Here is a 16416-nt window from a genome sequence, read left to right as displayed (position 1 = left end):
TGCCTGTATATGTGCATTTTGGCCTCTAGAGGTTGTAAGAGAAACAGGAAAAAAAACTTGTTTTCCACGGACAAGTTGCTGCAGCAGCTCAAGGCGGGATTTCCTCTGGGACTCTTTGATCTCTGCCCACCAACACTCAGGCAAAACTTCTGCACATACACTGCATTTCAGGAGAAGAGATCCTGGCATCTCAGTTCTTTCAGATTTATCAATGGGTTGTGGGTTTTTTTGCCTTTTAGCCTCAGAGTCTTAATAGTTTTGATGTGTCCCCTTCTATCTTAGGCAAAAGCTGTTCTGATCCTCCCAAATATTTTAGACAGAGCAGCAACTTGTATCTCTTCTCTGCAAGTTTAACTAGCTCTGCTGTCTCTTTTTCCACATTCCTGTAATAGATAATTTCACTCTCAGATGCTTAAGCCAGACCCTCCTCCACCAGTCTTCATGCTTTTTCCCAGTGCTACGTAAGAAATAGAATATTCCCAAAGCCTCTTTTTCTCTTGGAGGCATTGCAGCCTGGCAGCTTCCAGGGGTCCTCAGCTACCATCTACATGGGTTGTAATTAGTTCCTCTTGTTGCTAATAATTCTTTAGTCTTCTGACTATAGTGCCTCTGCAATCAAGGATATCCTCTTCCAAGAGGCCCCAAGAGAGACAGTTTTGTTTGGGAAAGAGGGCTTTAAAGCTAACCAGTCCCAGATGGACATAACCAGAAATAACAATAGTTATTGAACTTCAACCAAATGCAGAAATTACAAGGTGTTTTTCCTGATGGCTCTTTTTGCTGGCACAGTGGCTGCACATGAACTTACAGCAGTATGAGACTTAATCACCACAGATCTCACTGGTGATGGTACTTCACTTTGAGCATCACATGGAGATAGGAATTGTTTCCTCTGACAGTAAAAAGTAGCTCTCCCTGGAACAAATCACAGCAAAAACACTGCAGCAATTTAAGAAGGTGAAGCCTTTATCCAGTGAGTTTTTACCAGCCATAAGGGAAATGAAATCTAGCTCCCTGAGCTAAAACAAATACTTGATTTCTGTGGGAAAAGGAAAACTTAACCTTTTGGGATTTGTTTTTTGGGGTTTTTTGGGGTTTTTTTTGTTTTGGGTTTTTGGCTGCTGCAAATCACAGTTGCACATTGAACAGAGCCATGTTATACAGTGGTTGGAAAGCTGTCCTACCTCCTGCTCTGAGCAGGTCAAAGTAGGTCAGGTAGCTCAGTGCCTTGTTCCTGCCAAATTTTGAATGCCTCCAAGGATGGAGGTCCCACATCCTCTCTGGGCTGTTGTCCCAGTGTCTGAATACCTCCACGGTGAACTAATGTCTCCTCATATCTGACCAGAATTTCTCTTGTTGCAATTTGCATTCATTGCCTTTTGTCCTTCAGCTGCTGCTCCTCTATGGTGCCTCTGGGTCCATTTTTTCCTGTGCTATTAGTTAGCTGTAGACAGCAGTACAACCCCACCCTTTGTCTTCTCCAGGCTGAACAAGCCCAGGTCTCTCTGTCTCCTTGTGAGCTGTGTGCTGAAGTCCTCTGGAAGCTCTCTGGCCCTACACTACCAAAGCTGGGCTTAGTTCAGTCTTCCCTTTATTAGCAAGGCCAAACCTGGACACAGCACTCCAGATGTGGTCTGAAAGTGCCGAGGAGAGCAAAGGATGACTTCACTCAGCCTGCTGGCTAACATGCCTGCTCTATAGGCCTGTGCACTGCCGGCTTTTGCTGCAGGGACACCTTGTTGACTCAGGCTCAGCAGAGGACCTCAGGCCACTCTCTGCAGAGTTGCTGTCCACGCATTTGGCACCCAGTACCTGTGCTGGTACACAGGGTTATTCCCTCCCAACCTCAGGACTTTGCATTTGCCTGTGTTGGACTTAATTTGCAGCTGCAGGCTTCGGCAATAGGTGGCACTCATGGATGTTGTAGCTTGCAGTGTCACCCAGAGAGCGTCACTGCCGAAAGGAAATCCAGCAGAGGAGGGACCAGGATTGCCTCGCTCGGAGCAGCAGCAGGGCGAGGAGGAGCAGACATGTGGCCGGAGTTCCTTCCAAACGCCTGGTGAGATCTTGAGAAGCGGGATCTGAAGAGGGCTTGGAGTGGGAGGAAGCTCCTTCGGGGTCACCAAGCCATCGGAGGGTGGGAGCATGCGGCTGAGTTCTCCTGAGCATGAGCAGGGAGGAGATTTTATTAGGCTGAGCCTCGTGTTGTGTCACTGAGAGAGCTGCTTCTGGGACTGCTGTCTTTGTTAGCAGTGCCAAGTTTGTGCTGTTGCCATGAATGACTGATTTCATGCCTCTCACTCACTAAAATCTGGGATGTAAGTGCAAGGGGATATTATTGCCTGTTCGATAAGCTGCTCAGCCTCTGGGGAGGTGGAGGCTGACATTGTTTCCTCTTAGGAGCCATGTTCTTCCTTCTGTGGGAGAGGGTGAAGGAAATACCTCCTCAAAAATCATGCATGGGCTGTCTCAAGGATTGTTACCGAACATCCTCGGGGACTGATGGGGTCTCCAGCTCAGGCACCAGGTTCTCCGTCACAAGTGGCTGTGGGAAACAATATTAGGCAAAAAGAACCAACCAGCAGACTTGGGTTTTTTACGGAGTTCCGTGTCCTCTTTTGTTTTGGTTTGGTTTTGTCTCAAGGTATTCTAATTATGACCCCAAGTGACCCCTTAATCTCGCTGCCTTCCACAAGGCAGAGTAATGAGACCTTTTCGTGTTGCTTCTCATTTTGCTGGATTTTAGACTGTGCATTTCAGCACAGGCTAAAAGGGAACAGAGGAGGATGTTTTCTTTTCCTTGCAGGCAGATGAGACCTAAAAGCTTTGTGTCCAGTCAGAGGTAGTTACATGTATGTAAGGTGTAACAGCTCATTGAACTCTGAGCAGGGGCAAGGTCCCGAAAGCCTCTCCTCCTGCCAGTCCCCAGCAAAACGAGACCATGTGGCTTGCAGCAGAATAACCCTTGAGCTTCGAAGTCCCTTGCCAAGGCTGTGCACCTATCACTATGCAGCGGTCAAAATAAAATCTTTTCCTGGCTGCTCATAGGACGCCTACACAGTTGTTTAGTTGCCTTTTATCTAAATTGTGCTGAAGGAGGGAATATTATGGCAACAAACTATCTAGCTAAAACACAGCCTAGGAACAGTCTTTCTTTTCAGAGGCAGTGTATGATCCTCTCTCTTTCTGTCCTATCCAAAAAGTAGGAAAAACAGCAGCTGGTCTTGCAGGGCAGCTAAATAGCTGGTGATCCCATGGCTAGGCAGTAAGCAGTGCAAGCAGGTGATGTTCTTTGCACCATCCCCAAGGGCTGGTACCATTCAGACAAAACTATCAGAAGATTAAAAAAAATTTTTTTCCTTTTTTTCCATTTCTAGGGAGACCATCTTGTGCCAGATCAGGTGAGTGAAATAGCTGCTCTGTGCTGAGCCCTTCATTTTTTATTAGCACCCTGATTGGGGCACAGTCCCTTCTCTACTCTGCATGACAACAACAAAATCTTCATTCAGTCCCCTTGCAGCCCCCTGCAATAGCCCCAGAGACCTCTACTAGTCCCCAAGGGAAGCTGGAGAGCTTGAGACACAAGTCAGAGGGATGGGAAGGTACACTGCATTTAGAACTCCCGGTTCAAGCATTTGGATGGTTTTGAAACATGCTGCATGTCTGTTAAAACCAACTCTGGTGACTTAGCTCCCACACCTTAAGAAAGCCTGAAACCTTGCTGTCTAGAACAGAAACAAGAGCACCAGGCAGACAAGCTGAGACCCTTACCCGTGGGAAACTGTGGTGCAGGGTCACTGTTGCCCTAAAAGATGATTGAATCTGTAGGGGAGCTCTGTCTAAAGCCCTGCCAAGAGGGGCATGTCCAGCACACCCAAAATCTCTCCAGCATCTGAGGACCTTTGTCTCCGCTCTTGCTCCTCAGCCCACTGTCTGTGCAGTTTTTATTCCTGAAGGACTCCAGCTGCTACTATCTCGTTAACTCCAGTACCTTCCTCAAAATAGACTGGTCCATATCCTATTGGCCCTTGTCCCCAGGGCACCCTGGTTTCCAGGAGAGGGATGAGGAAGCCTTTTGATCAGAAAGTCCTGATCAGCAAGGACTTGAGGTCCCTAAGAAGCTCTGGCAGATGTAATCCCCAAGTCTAGCCTGTGATCTTGAAAAGTAACAGAAATTCCCAGCTCCTGCTGACTCCACGGGATTTGTAGGCATTCTTACTGCTCAGGCCCAACTGATGTGAATACAAGCCTCAGCATAGTCCCTTTAACCCTGACACTTCAGTTGTTGAACAGTTTTATGTCTCCCCAGGTCTTTTGAATATTCTCAGAAGAATGCAGTCCTGGTCCCTGCAGCTGCCCTGGGGGTTGGAGTAGTGATGGTTTACTGGCTGAGGTCTAGACGTAAGATCAAGACGATTGAGATGGTTGATGGATGGTGGGGCTCAGGTCAAAGACCCCTAAAAGGGAAAGAAGATGAAAGTATTCGTCCCTTCAAGATTGAAACATCTGATAAAGAAATCGAGGTACTCGTGGCTGAAATGTAAGGATGGTCAGAAGGCTGCAAGGCAGAGCCATTGCACCACACACCTTACTGCTTCCAGCTTGTCTTGAGGGTGACAGCAGTGCATTTAATATATGCCAGTGTAGCTACCTACCTCCATTAGAAGATGGAGGAACCTGGGGTTGCTCCTGCAGAAAGGAAATATTTTGAGCAGCAGACTTTGAGAGTAAGTCTGCAGGTGGTGGAACAGGGTGGGAGGGCTCCAGGACAGAAGCTGCACCAGTTGGCCTGCAGGACTGAGGGGCCTGGACGGAGGGAAGGTCTAGAAAGGTGAAGAGGGATGGGGTCTTGACTGGGTCATACAATCTCTGTCTCCTGTTATTTGGCCATCTAGCAGTTGGCAGCTCAGGCTGAGCTTCTTACTCTTCTTCCAGCTGGCAGTGCCATAAAGATCCTAAGTTAGCACCAAGGCAAGGGTAGGACCCTGGTTACTCCTTGATGCCCTGGGGGAATCGGTAACTTGTTGAAAAATAGATTCCCCATATAAGTGATTCAGGAAGTCATGCAGGGAATGCCACAGCTTCAGGAGGGCTCGTGGCATCCCAGATAGCAACACAAAAGCCATCAGAGCCTGGAGAACCTGTCTGTGCCTGGCCTGGCACAGGGCACAGGTGGGCAGCCTGCTGAGAAGGGGTTTGTTCCCTCCCCAGGACCTGCACCGGCGCCTGGATGATGCCCGCTACGCTCCCCCGCTGGAAGGGGCGGCCTTCCACTATGGCTTCAACTCCAGCTGCCTGCAGAAGGTGGTTGCTTACTGGAGGAACAAATTCGACTGGCGTGAGAAAGTGAAAGTCCTAAACAAGTACCCCCATTTCCAAACCACCATTGAAGGTGAGAAGGGGGTCCTATGGCTTGAGTAGGTCTCACTCTGAAATGCACAAAGAGACGGGGTGGGGTGGAAGGGGTTGCTGTGTTTAGGACAACAGTGAGTGTGACAGATAAGTGGTACCAGTCCCCAAGATAGAAAGGATGTGGACGTGTTGGAGTGAGTCCAGAGGAGAACCACAAAGGTGATCAGGAGGCTGCAGCACCTCTCCTGTGAAGACAGGCTGAGGGAGCTGGAGTTGTCCAGCCTGGAAAAGAGAAGGCTCCGGGGAGACCGTGTTGGATCAGTGTTGGGCCAAGTTCTGTTTAATATCTTCATTGATGATTTAGATGAGGGGATTGAGTCTACCATTAGCAAATTTGCAAACAACACCAAGCTGGGGTGAAGTGTTCATCAGCTGGAAGGTAAGAGGGCTCTGCAGAGGGACCCGGACAAACTGGAGAGTTGGGCTGATTCCAACGGGATGAGGTTCAACACGGCCAAGTGCCGGGTCCTGCACTTTGGCCACAACAACCCCATGGTTGTTGTCCCCAGCTCCAGGCTGGGGACAGAGTGGCTGAGAGCAGTCAGGCAGAAAGGGACCTGGGAGTCTGGGTTGACAGGAAGCTGAACATGAGCCAGCAGTGTGCTCAGGTGGCCAAGAAGGCAAATGGCATCCTGGGCTGTGTCAGGAACAGCGTGGTCAGCAGGTCCAGGGAAGGGATTCTGCCCCTGTGCTCAGCCCTGGTGAAGCCACACCTTGAGTTTTGTGTCCAGCTCTGGGCCCCTCAGTTTAGGAAGGAGACTGAGGTGCTGGAGCAGATCCAGAGAAGAGCAAGGAGGCTGTGAAGGGATCCAGCACAAGTCCTGTGAGGAAGGGATGAGGGAGCTGGGGGTGTTCAGTCTGGAGAAGAGGAGGCTCAGGGGAGACCTCATCACTCTCTGCAACTCCCTGAAAGGAGGTTGGAGCCAGGGGGGGGTCAGTCTCTTCTCCCAGGCAGCTATCAGTAAGATAAGAGGGCATGGACTTAAGGTCTGTCAGGGGAGATTTAGGTTAGATGTTAGGAAGAAATTCTTTACAGAGAGGTCAGTCAGCCATTGGAATGGGCTGCCCAGAAAGGTGGAGGGTTCTTCATCCCTGGAGGTTTTTAAGAAGAGACTGATGTGGCACTCAGTGCCATGGTCTAATCTAGTGGATCAAGGGTTGGACATGATGATCTCAGAGGTCCTTTCCAACCCAGCGGATTCTATGATTCTATGAGACATTATAGCAGCCTTCCAGTATCTGAAGGGGCCTAAAGGAAAGCTGGGGAGGGACTTTGTATAAGGACATGTACTGATAGAACAAGGGACATTGGCTTTGAACTAGAAGAGGGTAGATTTAGGTTAGGCTACAGGAAGAAACTGTTCACCATGAGGCTGGTGGGACACCGCTGGCACAGGCTGTCCATGGAAGCTGTGGATGCTCCATCCCTGGAAGTGTTAAAGGCCAGGTTGGATGGGACTTTGAGATACCTGATCTAGTAGAAGGTATCCCTGCCCATGGCAGGAGGTTGGAATTAGGCAATCTTTAAGGTCCCCTTTAGCCCAAAGCCTCCTATGATTTTTGAGTTAAATATCACTAGTGGAGGCTGTATTATTAATAACCTTCTATAGATTAAGACCATTACACAGTGGCAATAAGATTAAGTCTGCTACAAGATGGGCTTTATCTGGCTCTGAACCTGTGCTGACTAATGATGAGGTTTGCTATTGCCTTGAAGCCTCCTTTGAAAATTGCAAACTTTACTCAGATTCTGAGTCTAAAATTTCCACCACCCCATCTAGCCAGATGAGGTTAGACAGACTTTAGGTAAGTGATTTGTAGGTTAAAATTTGATCTTGCACTTTTTCATGTTTCTCTTCTTATCACTCACATATTTTGTAATGTTCTCATGTTTTTGCATGTGTTTTACCTGCATTATACTGTTCATTTAAATGCTGCTCTACTTAGGTACTGTGAGACCAGTTTCTCAAGAGATGGAAGCACAATCTCCCGTGACCTGAGTTTCTGGGGCTGGGGTCATTACCTCTGTCTGTGTGTAAAAGATGAGACATAGGTACAACACCAGGAAACCCCTTTCAGCTAGGCATCTTGGGCTGATAGTGTAACTTCTGCTAGGAATGCTAATTAGTTTTGCCACCCTCCTTTAGAACCCAGAGCAGAAACTGTGATGGAACCAGAGCTTTAATTTATCTGTGTTTTATGTGTGGCAGGGATTGATATCCATTTTATCCATGTGAAGCCCTCCTATGTCTCTCGTGGTCAAGCTGTTCAACCTCTACTGTTGATCCACGGCTGGCCTGGCTCCTTCTATGAGTTCTACAAGATCATCCCCCTGCTCACAGACCCTGCTGGGCATGGCCTGAGTGAGAGTGACATGGTGTTTGAGGTCATCTGCCCATCCATCCCAGGATATGGCTTCTCAGAGGCACCACGCCAGAAAGGTAAGAAATTGAAAGGCTCTGTTGGAATCAGAAGGTTTTTTGAGTAACACTTCAGCCATCCCCTGCCTCCTGGGCACTGCAATTTGTGAATGCAGATGCTTGGTGCTGCACTAACACTCACGTGGCTCTAGGGCTGGCTTTGGAGATCTGGAAGGCAGTGGTAGCTGGAGGGCAATGGTAGCTGGAAACCAGGTCTGCTTTCCACTTTCCACTGAATTTCTTTCATCTTTTGTTCACTTTATTGCTAAGGGGTGAGGCAGAACAGCATAGCACGGTGTGTCCTCACACAACAGTGTGCTCGTGTGCCTCTGTCAGGCCACGATCTTTGGCCAGGGGATGAGCACTAGGACACACAAATCTCCTGTGTTTCTCTTTTCCCTTCAGGCTTTGACAGCATAGCAACTGCTCGGATATTTCATAAGCTGATGAACAGACTGGGCTTCAAGAAGTACTACCTGCAGGGGGGAGACTGGGGATCTCGTATTGCCACAAACATGGCCCAGATGCTGCCACAGTGAGTAGCAAAGGGAATCAGTGCAGAAAATATGCCTCCAGTTCTTACCCTATCTTCTGGCTCCAAGGTATTGGTCCTGCCTTTTTTTGCCCTGCCTCTTATTCCTTTCTGCCTTCTTTCCTCCAGAGACTTCACCACCCCTGTGCATTCAGTTGTATTCATATGCTTCCCATTGATATTGGCACAGTTGTCACACTTCCTAAATTTCAAGACTATTTGGCTTCTCTTTCACTAGCTGTGGAAGTAAATTCTGCTGCACTTTGATTTGAGACCTCAAGGAAACAGATCATCATTCTAAATCAGGAAGGAGGTAAATTTAAAATCAGCAGGGAGAAAAGGAAAGAAGGAGCTCAGCCTTCCAGTAGCTGGACAGTACCATGACGTATAGAACTTCCCTATCTAAAATGCCAAATTGAGACTCATCAGAAAAGACATACAAAATTTCTTAGAAGATGGTATCACAGCTCGTTATTTAGTATTTAATAAAAAGCAGGCACTACAGCCATACTTATGTGAGAGGACAGATATAGTGGGAAAGCTCTTCAAGCTAAGTTAGACTGCAGGCTGAGCAGCTCACTGCTCCTGATTGCAGTTGTGTACAGTGCACCCAGAGCACTGTGGCCACACATGATCTACTCAAGCATTTCAGAAAATACCCAGTGCAGCCTGGTCCCTGTAGCATGGAACAACAGAAGATCGACAGACAGAGCTCCCAGCATGGGGATGCCACATCCAGAAACCGAGTACCTAAAGCTAACATCATACCAATGGCACAGCTGGGTGGAGATGGCACTTGCTCTACCAGACGAAGAAAGGACAACTAGAATGGGGGGCATATCAGAAAGATCTCTGGACAGCAAGTGGCCCGGTTAGAAAAGCCAAAGCTTAGAACTAAATCTAGCCAAGGAGATCAAGGGGAAAAGCACAAATTTCTATAGGTATATTAATGGGAAAAGGAAGACTAGGGAAAGTCTTTCCCCTCAGAAAGGAAACAGGAAAACTAGTGACAAGTGATATGGAAAAGGCTGAGGCTCTCAATGAATTCTTTACCTCAGTCTTCACTGGCAAGGGCTCCAGCCACACTCCTGAAGTCACAGATGACAGTGGCAAGGGTTGGAAGGAAAAACTGCCAATTGTAAGTGAAGATTAGGTTTGTGACCGTCTGAAGAACCTGAAAGTGTACAACTCCATGGGACCCGATGGGATACACTCCCAGGTACTGAGGGAACTGGCAGATGTGTTTGCTAAACCACTGTCTATTATATTCCAAAAGTCATGGCAGTCCAGTGAAGTCCCCACTGACTGGGAAAGGGGGAATATAACCCCCATTTTCAAAAAGTGGAAAGAAGGAAGTTCCAGGGAGTAATAGGCTGGTCAGTCTCACCTCTGTGCCTGGTAAGATCATGGAGCAGATCCTCCTGGAGGCACTGCTAAAGCAGAAGAGTAATGAAGAGGTAGCTGGGTACAATCAACATGGCTTCACCAAGGGCAAATCATGCCTGACAAACCTTGTGGCCTTCTATGAAACAGTCACAACATCAATAGAGAAGAGAAGAGCAACCAACATCATTTACCTGGACCTGAGCAAAGCCTTTGACACAGTCCCACACAACATCCTGGTCTCCAAGATGGTAAACTATGGGTTTGACGGAGGGACCACTCAGTGGATTAAGAACTGGCTTGATGGCTGCACCCAAAGAGTGGCTGTCAATGGGTCCATGTTCAAATGGAGGCCAGTGACAAGTGGAGTCCCTCAAGATCAGTGTTGGGACTGGTCCTGTTTAGCATCTTTGTTGGCGACATGGACGGTGGCATTGAGTGCACCCTCAGCAAGTTTGCTGATGACACCAAGCTGTGTGGTGCAGCTGACACACTGGAGGGAAGGGATGCCACCCAGAGGGACCTTGACAGGCTGGAGAGGTGGGCCCATGCCACCCTCATGAAGTTCAACAAGACCAAGTGCAAGGTCCTGCATCTGGGTCGAGGCAATCCCAAGCACTGATACAGGCTGGGCAGTGACTGGCTTGAGAGCATCCCTGAGGAGAAGGACTTGGGGGTGCTGGTGGATGAGAAGTTCAACATGAGCTGTCAGGGTACACCTGCAGCCCAGAAAGCCAACCAGATCCTTGGCTGCATCAAGAGAAGCATGGCCAGCAGGTCAGGGGAGTGATTCTCCCCTTCTGCTCTGCTCTTGTGAGACCCCAGCTGGAGTATTGCATCCAGTTCTGGAGCCCCTGTTACAGGAGGGACATGGACATGCTGGAGTGTGTCCAGAGAAGGGCCACAAGGATGATCAGAGGGCTGGAGCACCTCTCCTATGAGGACAGTCTGAGAGTTGGGGTTATTCAGTCTGGAAAGGAGAAAGCTACGAGGAGACCTTATTGTAGCCTTCCAGTATCTGAAGGGGGCTACAAGAAAGCTGGTGAGGGACTTTTTAGGATCTCAGGTAGTGACAGGACTAGGGGGAACAGATTCAAACTAGGGGAGGGTAGATTTAGATTGGATGTTAGGAGGAAGTTCTTTATCATGAGGGTGGTGAGACACTGGAACAGGTTGCCCAGAGAGGTGGTGGAAGCCCCATCCCTGGAATTTTTTAAGGCCAGGCTGGACAGGGCTCTGAGCAACCTGAGCCAGTGGGAGGTGTCCCTGCCCATGGCAGGGGGATTGGAAATAGATGATCTTAAAAGTCCCTTCCAGCCATGAAAATTCTATGATTCTGTGATTTCTAAGTCTCATAATTTATTTTTTCTTTGAATCATGATGAACCTGAAGGGCTTTATGTGCTTGGCTCAGTGAAATGTTTCTATTACAGCTCTGGTCAGAATTCTTTTATAGAAAATTTACTGACAAAAAAAAAATCACTTAATTTAACCTTCTATTCATTAATTTAATTTTAGATCTGTGAAAGGGCTTCATCTAAACCTTGTCTTCATTGGCAAACAAAGTTTGAGAAGAATGATTTCTGTGATGCTTGGGGCTTATGTCCCATGGCTTGTAGGCTTCACTAGGGAAGATGTTCGTCGAATGTACCCTTTCATCCAGAAAAATTTTCATGAACTTCTGCAAGAGTCTGGATACCTGCACATCCAAGCCACCAAACCAGACACTGCAGGTAACAAACCTTCTTTATATCACTATGAACACTGTATACTAGCTGCTTATAGAATCATAGAACGATAGAATGGTTTGGGTTGGAAGGGACCTTAAAGACCAGCCAGTTCCAACCCCTCTGCATGGGCAGGGACACCTCCCACTAAACCAGGTTGCTCAAGGTCCCATCCAGCCTGGTCTTGAACGCTTCCAGGGAGGGAGCAGCCACAACTTCCTTGGGCAACCTGTTCCAATTTTTATACACCATAGGTTACTTTTATACACTGTGAGTTTTTATACACCATTATGTGATGAGTGGTGTTCCTCAAGGGTCGGTGGTTGGGCCAACACTATAGGTGAAAAGAAGAAAAATATTGTAAGGAAGTGCAAAATGAAATTCAGAGAAAGGAAGGCACAGCCCTAACACCTGAAAAGCCAGAAGCCTAACATAGTGGGGGCAGTAAAGAGTCTGAAGAGAGCTATGGTCATCTCACAGAACTTTATTGAGTTATTTACATTGGTCACAAATGGTGAGGATTATGGGGTATTCCTTTATTGAAATAATCTCTCATCAGGAAAGACAGCAGAACTGTCTCAGACTGGTGTCAGATGACCATGGGATGAATAGCACCCCATCCTGGCAATTCACTGAAAAAGGAGAAATTAAAACTGAAATATCATCTAGTGCCTAGCTTATTGCTTGAACTAATCACAATACCAAAGAAACAACAGGAGACAAGCAAGATACCAGGTTGGGGTTGAATTTTTTGGTTTTTTTTTAAGAGTCAAACAGTGAAGATAACCACAAGAAAATGAGGACCAGTATGTCTAGTTTCTGATCAGAAAACTTGGAAGTAGGAGAATAGATTTACAGATCATAATGTCACAGGGAAATCAGGCATTGAAAATCAAAGCTCTGGCAGAATCAAAGAGCTGTGGATCCAGTAATGGAACATATTTCATGCCCGAAGGACGTTTTGTTGAGGTTCCTCTTCCAGTGTTCTTAAATTAAGCCACCTTAAGAAAAGGATTAAGTTCATGGATTAGTAACTAGTTAACATGAGAATCCAAGCATAGGAATAAGTAAGCAAGTTCTAGGGTAGGGAGGGAGAGTGTCACAAAAATCTGTGCTGGCACCTGTAACTTTCAACATGATCCTGTTTTCTTGACAGATAAAAGTTAATGGTTAAGTGAATATTTGACATCTATCCAGGGTTTGGTTTAATTTAAACATAACAGCAGAGAGTTGCAAAAGCATTTAAGTGATTGGCTGATTAAACTGGCCAATAAAAATGTACTTCAAGGCAGTCCAAAGCAACTTAAGTAGAGACAGAAAATCACAGTATGGTCTAGTTTGGCTGCTGCCATATGAGAGAATGTGAATCATGGACAGTGCTTTGAAACATCAGCCAGCTCAGAGTTTAAGATAATCTTACAAACTCTTAAAGAAAGGAAAAAAAGACTAAGGAAAAACTCTAAATCCATTATATTCAGGATCTGTTGTATCCCTATTCATCCTGTTTCATAAAAATATTTTAGAATCAGAAGAATACAGGAAGCAGAGAAAAGGAAGACTGAAGTGATTGAGCAGCTTTTGTACAAGCACCGAACATAGTCTAGCACTCTTCAGCCTGGAAAAAAGAAAAGTAGGGATGTTGTAGCACACAAGTGTGAAACGTAGATAATGAATAGGGTAAAAAATGTATTCTCTACTCAGTCTCAAGAAATATCTACCTTATCAGTTTAGTTCTCATTAGGCAGGTTTAAAGCAAAGCTAAAGTATTTTTATTCACCACAAGTTGTGATACCTAAGGTATGGCACGGGTTTAATGACTAATAAGCTGCAAACAGTACTGGTATTTTTGAGCATCTAATCCACAGACATTTAATACAATGGTTCAGAGACAGCTTTCAGCCCAGCAAATGCTCAACTCCAGATGGGTCATGAGCTAGCAGGTACATTTTAGCCTGCCATGCTCTTGCTGGTCAGAGCATTCACATGACTTTGATCTGTAGCAGATCAGTCTAGGCCTGCTGTCCCTGCTGTGCAGGGAAACTCTTGTGCCAACACACAAATTTACTTTGTATTAACTCTGTACACCATTAAATTGAGACTATGTTGTGCATCATCTTCTATAAAGTCACTCAGTTCTGAAGTCAGACTTGAGAGCAGTCAGTGCTGGGTATTGTGTGTGGTACAGGAATTTTCCAAGCCACAGAAGCAATCCCTATCCCTTACCCTTTTCAGGTAAGGACAAAAATACAACACACTGTGTACCTGCTGTGTTTATAATTTTTGTTGACGCTCCCCAAAGGCAGGAACACAAAACAGATACACAACGCTCCACTGTTTAAATCAGATAAAGTGATGAAGAGCACTCAGGGTCCTGGTTACTCACTGTAAGCAGAACAGAGCTCCCAAACAGTTTATCTGAAATTTCTTTTCAGAGCATAATCCCTTTATATCTGAATTTGCTCCTTCTACCACACATCACTAAGAAACCAACAGGACTTTCTTAGCTCCTAGCTTACTTTGTATGGGAATTACCCAAATTTGTAGTTACTGTTCCAGTTACAGCCTGAATTCCACTGGGGTAAACTTGTCAAGAATAAAGTATTACCAGGGCTAGTAAAATAAACAGAATCTACCAAATTCTCATAGAAAACTCTGAAGAATTAATGAAAGTCCAGTTTAACTTCCATTGAAGCATTGCAGTGCCAGGCAATTTCATTAGCTCTCCCCTTCTTGTCCTGAATTAGGCTGTGGACTGAATGACTCCCCTGTGGGCCTTGCTGCATATATTTTGGAGAAATTCTCTACCTGGACAGATAAATCATTTCGGCATAAAGAAGATGGAGGCTTGGAAAGGTAAGAGAACAGAAGCTTCATTTAAAAGACTTTACATACTGACTGCTAACGAGTTCTTTATTAACAGAAGCTTCTCATTAAAAGAAGGAGTGATAACTAATGGTAAAAAACTGGCCAGTCAAAGCTGAATTTTAAGGATGAAAAATTATATGTGACAAACAGTAGTTTAAACTTACAGCAGACTGCCTACAAACTACTGCTTCAGCAGTTTTGCTCTGGGCACATGGGTGCTTGTTTGCTACTTGAAAATGAGTGAAGAACGAGAGGAGCAGCTGTTCCACAGGGTGAGCCAACTATAGCATATTCAGAAACAGCTTACAATTAAATTTCTGAATCTTTCTCTCTCAACAGCAAATACTCTCTTGATGAGCTTTTGACCAATGTGATGATTTACTGGGTGACGTCCTCAATTGTGTCCTCAATGCGATACTACAAGGAGAACTTTGGCAGTGACCCTTATCTAACTCATGATGCCAGGTAATGAAGTGGCAGGTGCAAGGTGCAAGAGATTTGCAAATGTATAAACATATAGTTACATTTGCTGTTGCAAGTGAGAGTTAAAAAAAGAAAAGCCAATTTCTTATTTTCTTTTGATAAATACAGTTAAGGGTCACTTTTCTTTTGAACTTATTATTCACACAAGGCAGCTTGAGGCCAAGACAACACAGAAGACTTATAAAGTCTACTCGGTCTTGTTCCTGTTCAAAATACAGGTCTATGTACTTATTCACCAAGCAAACGTAATCTGTGGCTCAGTTTGGTAAAACCAAACAGAAAATCATGAGCATTTCTAAGTATAAAGTGAATTAAGAAGGATAACTTTTGGATAAATTAAGAACTACAACTATTAAGCACAAACTTGGGGGAAGCAATATGGAGACCAGTACTTTCAAATCAAGAACCGAACCTTCTAGCAGCCACTGGCTCTGAGCTGACCATGAGAGGCTGACCAGGAAAATGCTCCTGAGCAGAATTCTCCAAGCAATTGATTATGCAAACAAGTAGGGGAGTCTTTTTCTTTGTAGACTCAATGAGTTTACCTCTCCTCTCCAGGGAGTCATCTGTTACACTGGTACCATAAATTCTAAAGTAAACATGAGCTAGCTCATTTTTTACTTTCACAGAGGTTGGCATCTTGCCACATATCACAGAACTACAAAACAATGTAAGCTCCAAAATCTGAAACCTTTCAAGATTGACCTGTGTGCAGAGTTGGCTCTACTTTATACATCTTTGGGTATAACACTCATACTCAAGGAGACCACAAAATAGGTCACTGTGGTGACATTTTGCCAACTGACTGTGGCATTTACTGTAAGTTTTTTAAAAACTTTCTTAGGGAAACTTCTTTCAATAATGCCATTACCTGATGTCTTCCAGGTTTCCAGTGTATGTTCCCACAGGGATTGCAGCTTTTCCTCAGGAGATAGTACATACACCACGTGCCTGGGCAAAGAAGACCTACAAGAACATCATCTCTTACTCTTACATGCCACGTGGAGGGCATTTTGCTGCCTTTGAGGAACCAAGACTTCTGGCACAAGACATATTCCACTTTGCCAGTAAGGTGGAACGGTTGTGAACCTGCAGTTTAGATGCACACATAGAATGGATGCAAGTTGTTCTGCTATCAGCAGAATCTTTACATTGAGGGATTAAATAAAACCAATGCAATCACATACAGAAACCAGCATTTTATTTTTATAACAATTATAGTACTAAACATGTTAATTAACTCTAAAGTTAAAGAAAAAACCAAAACATCTTGCCTTGTTTCATTCCTGGCACCATTTCATTGCTGTATTCATTGTTCAAGTATAAGAGTATGTAAACAGTTTAATGCAGTAACATTGCACTTATTTGGGGAAAAGAGCCGAAAAGAACTGGCACCTTGTTCCTCAGAGTTAAAGCTTCTGGTCAAAAGCTTTTTTAAATACATAGTCCTAGCATTCTTAAATATACATTAAAAGCAGTTGCAGTGGAAGTGTAAAGATTCTTGATCTCCTGAGAACAAACACTCCTACTTTCAAGTTGTATTTATTCAAGTGACTTGCGATTACATAGTCAAGTGGGCAGCTGCACATAAGACA

At 45.4% G+C, this 16416-nt stretch overlaps 1 protein-coding gene across 1 annotated transcript; it reads left to right on the top strand.

Annotated features, from left to right (window-relative positions):
* Nucleotides 1-1913: 1913 nt before the first annotated feature.
* On the top strand, nt 1914-16087 carry LOC139794112 (epoxide hydrolase 1-like). The gene is made up of 10 exons (XM_071739272.1): nt 1914-2059; nt 3378-3401; nt 4310-4523; nt 5212-5392; nt 7623-7853; nt 8238-8367; nt 11265-11479; nt 14218-14326; nt 14678-14803; nt 15707-16087. The coding sequence occupies exons 1-10, from the start codon at nt 2031-2033 to the stop codon at nt 15906-15908; spliced, it is 1461 nt and encodes a 486-aa protein (XP_071595373.1). The 5' UTR covers nt 1914-2030; the 3' UTR covers nt 15909-16087.
* Nucleotides 16088-16416: the final 329 nt, after the last annotated feature.

This window comes from Heliangelus exortis, chromosome 3 (genome assembly GCF_036169615.1).
Source record: "Heliangelus exortis chromosome 3, bHelExo1.hap1, whole genome shotgun sequence".
Taxonomy (NCBI): Eukaryota; Metazoa; Chordata; class Aves; order Apodiformes; family Trochilidae; genus Heliangelus; species Heliangelus exortis.
This window is presented reverse-complemented; position numbering and strand designations above follow the sequence as displayed.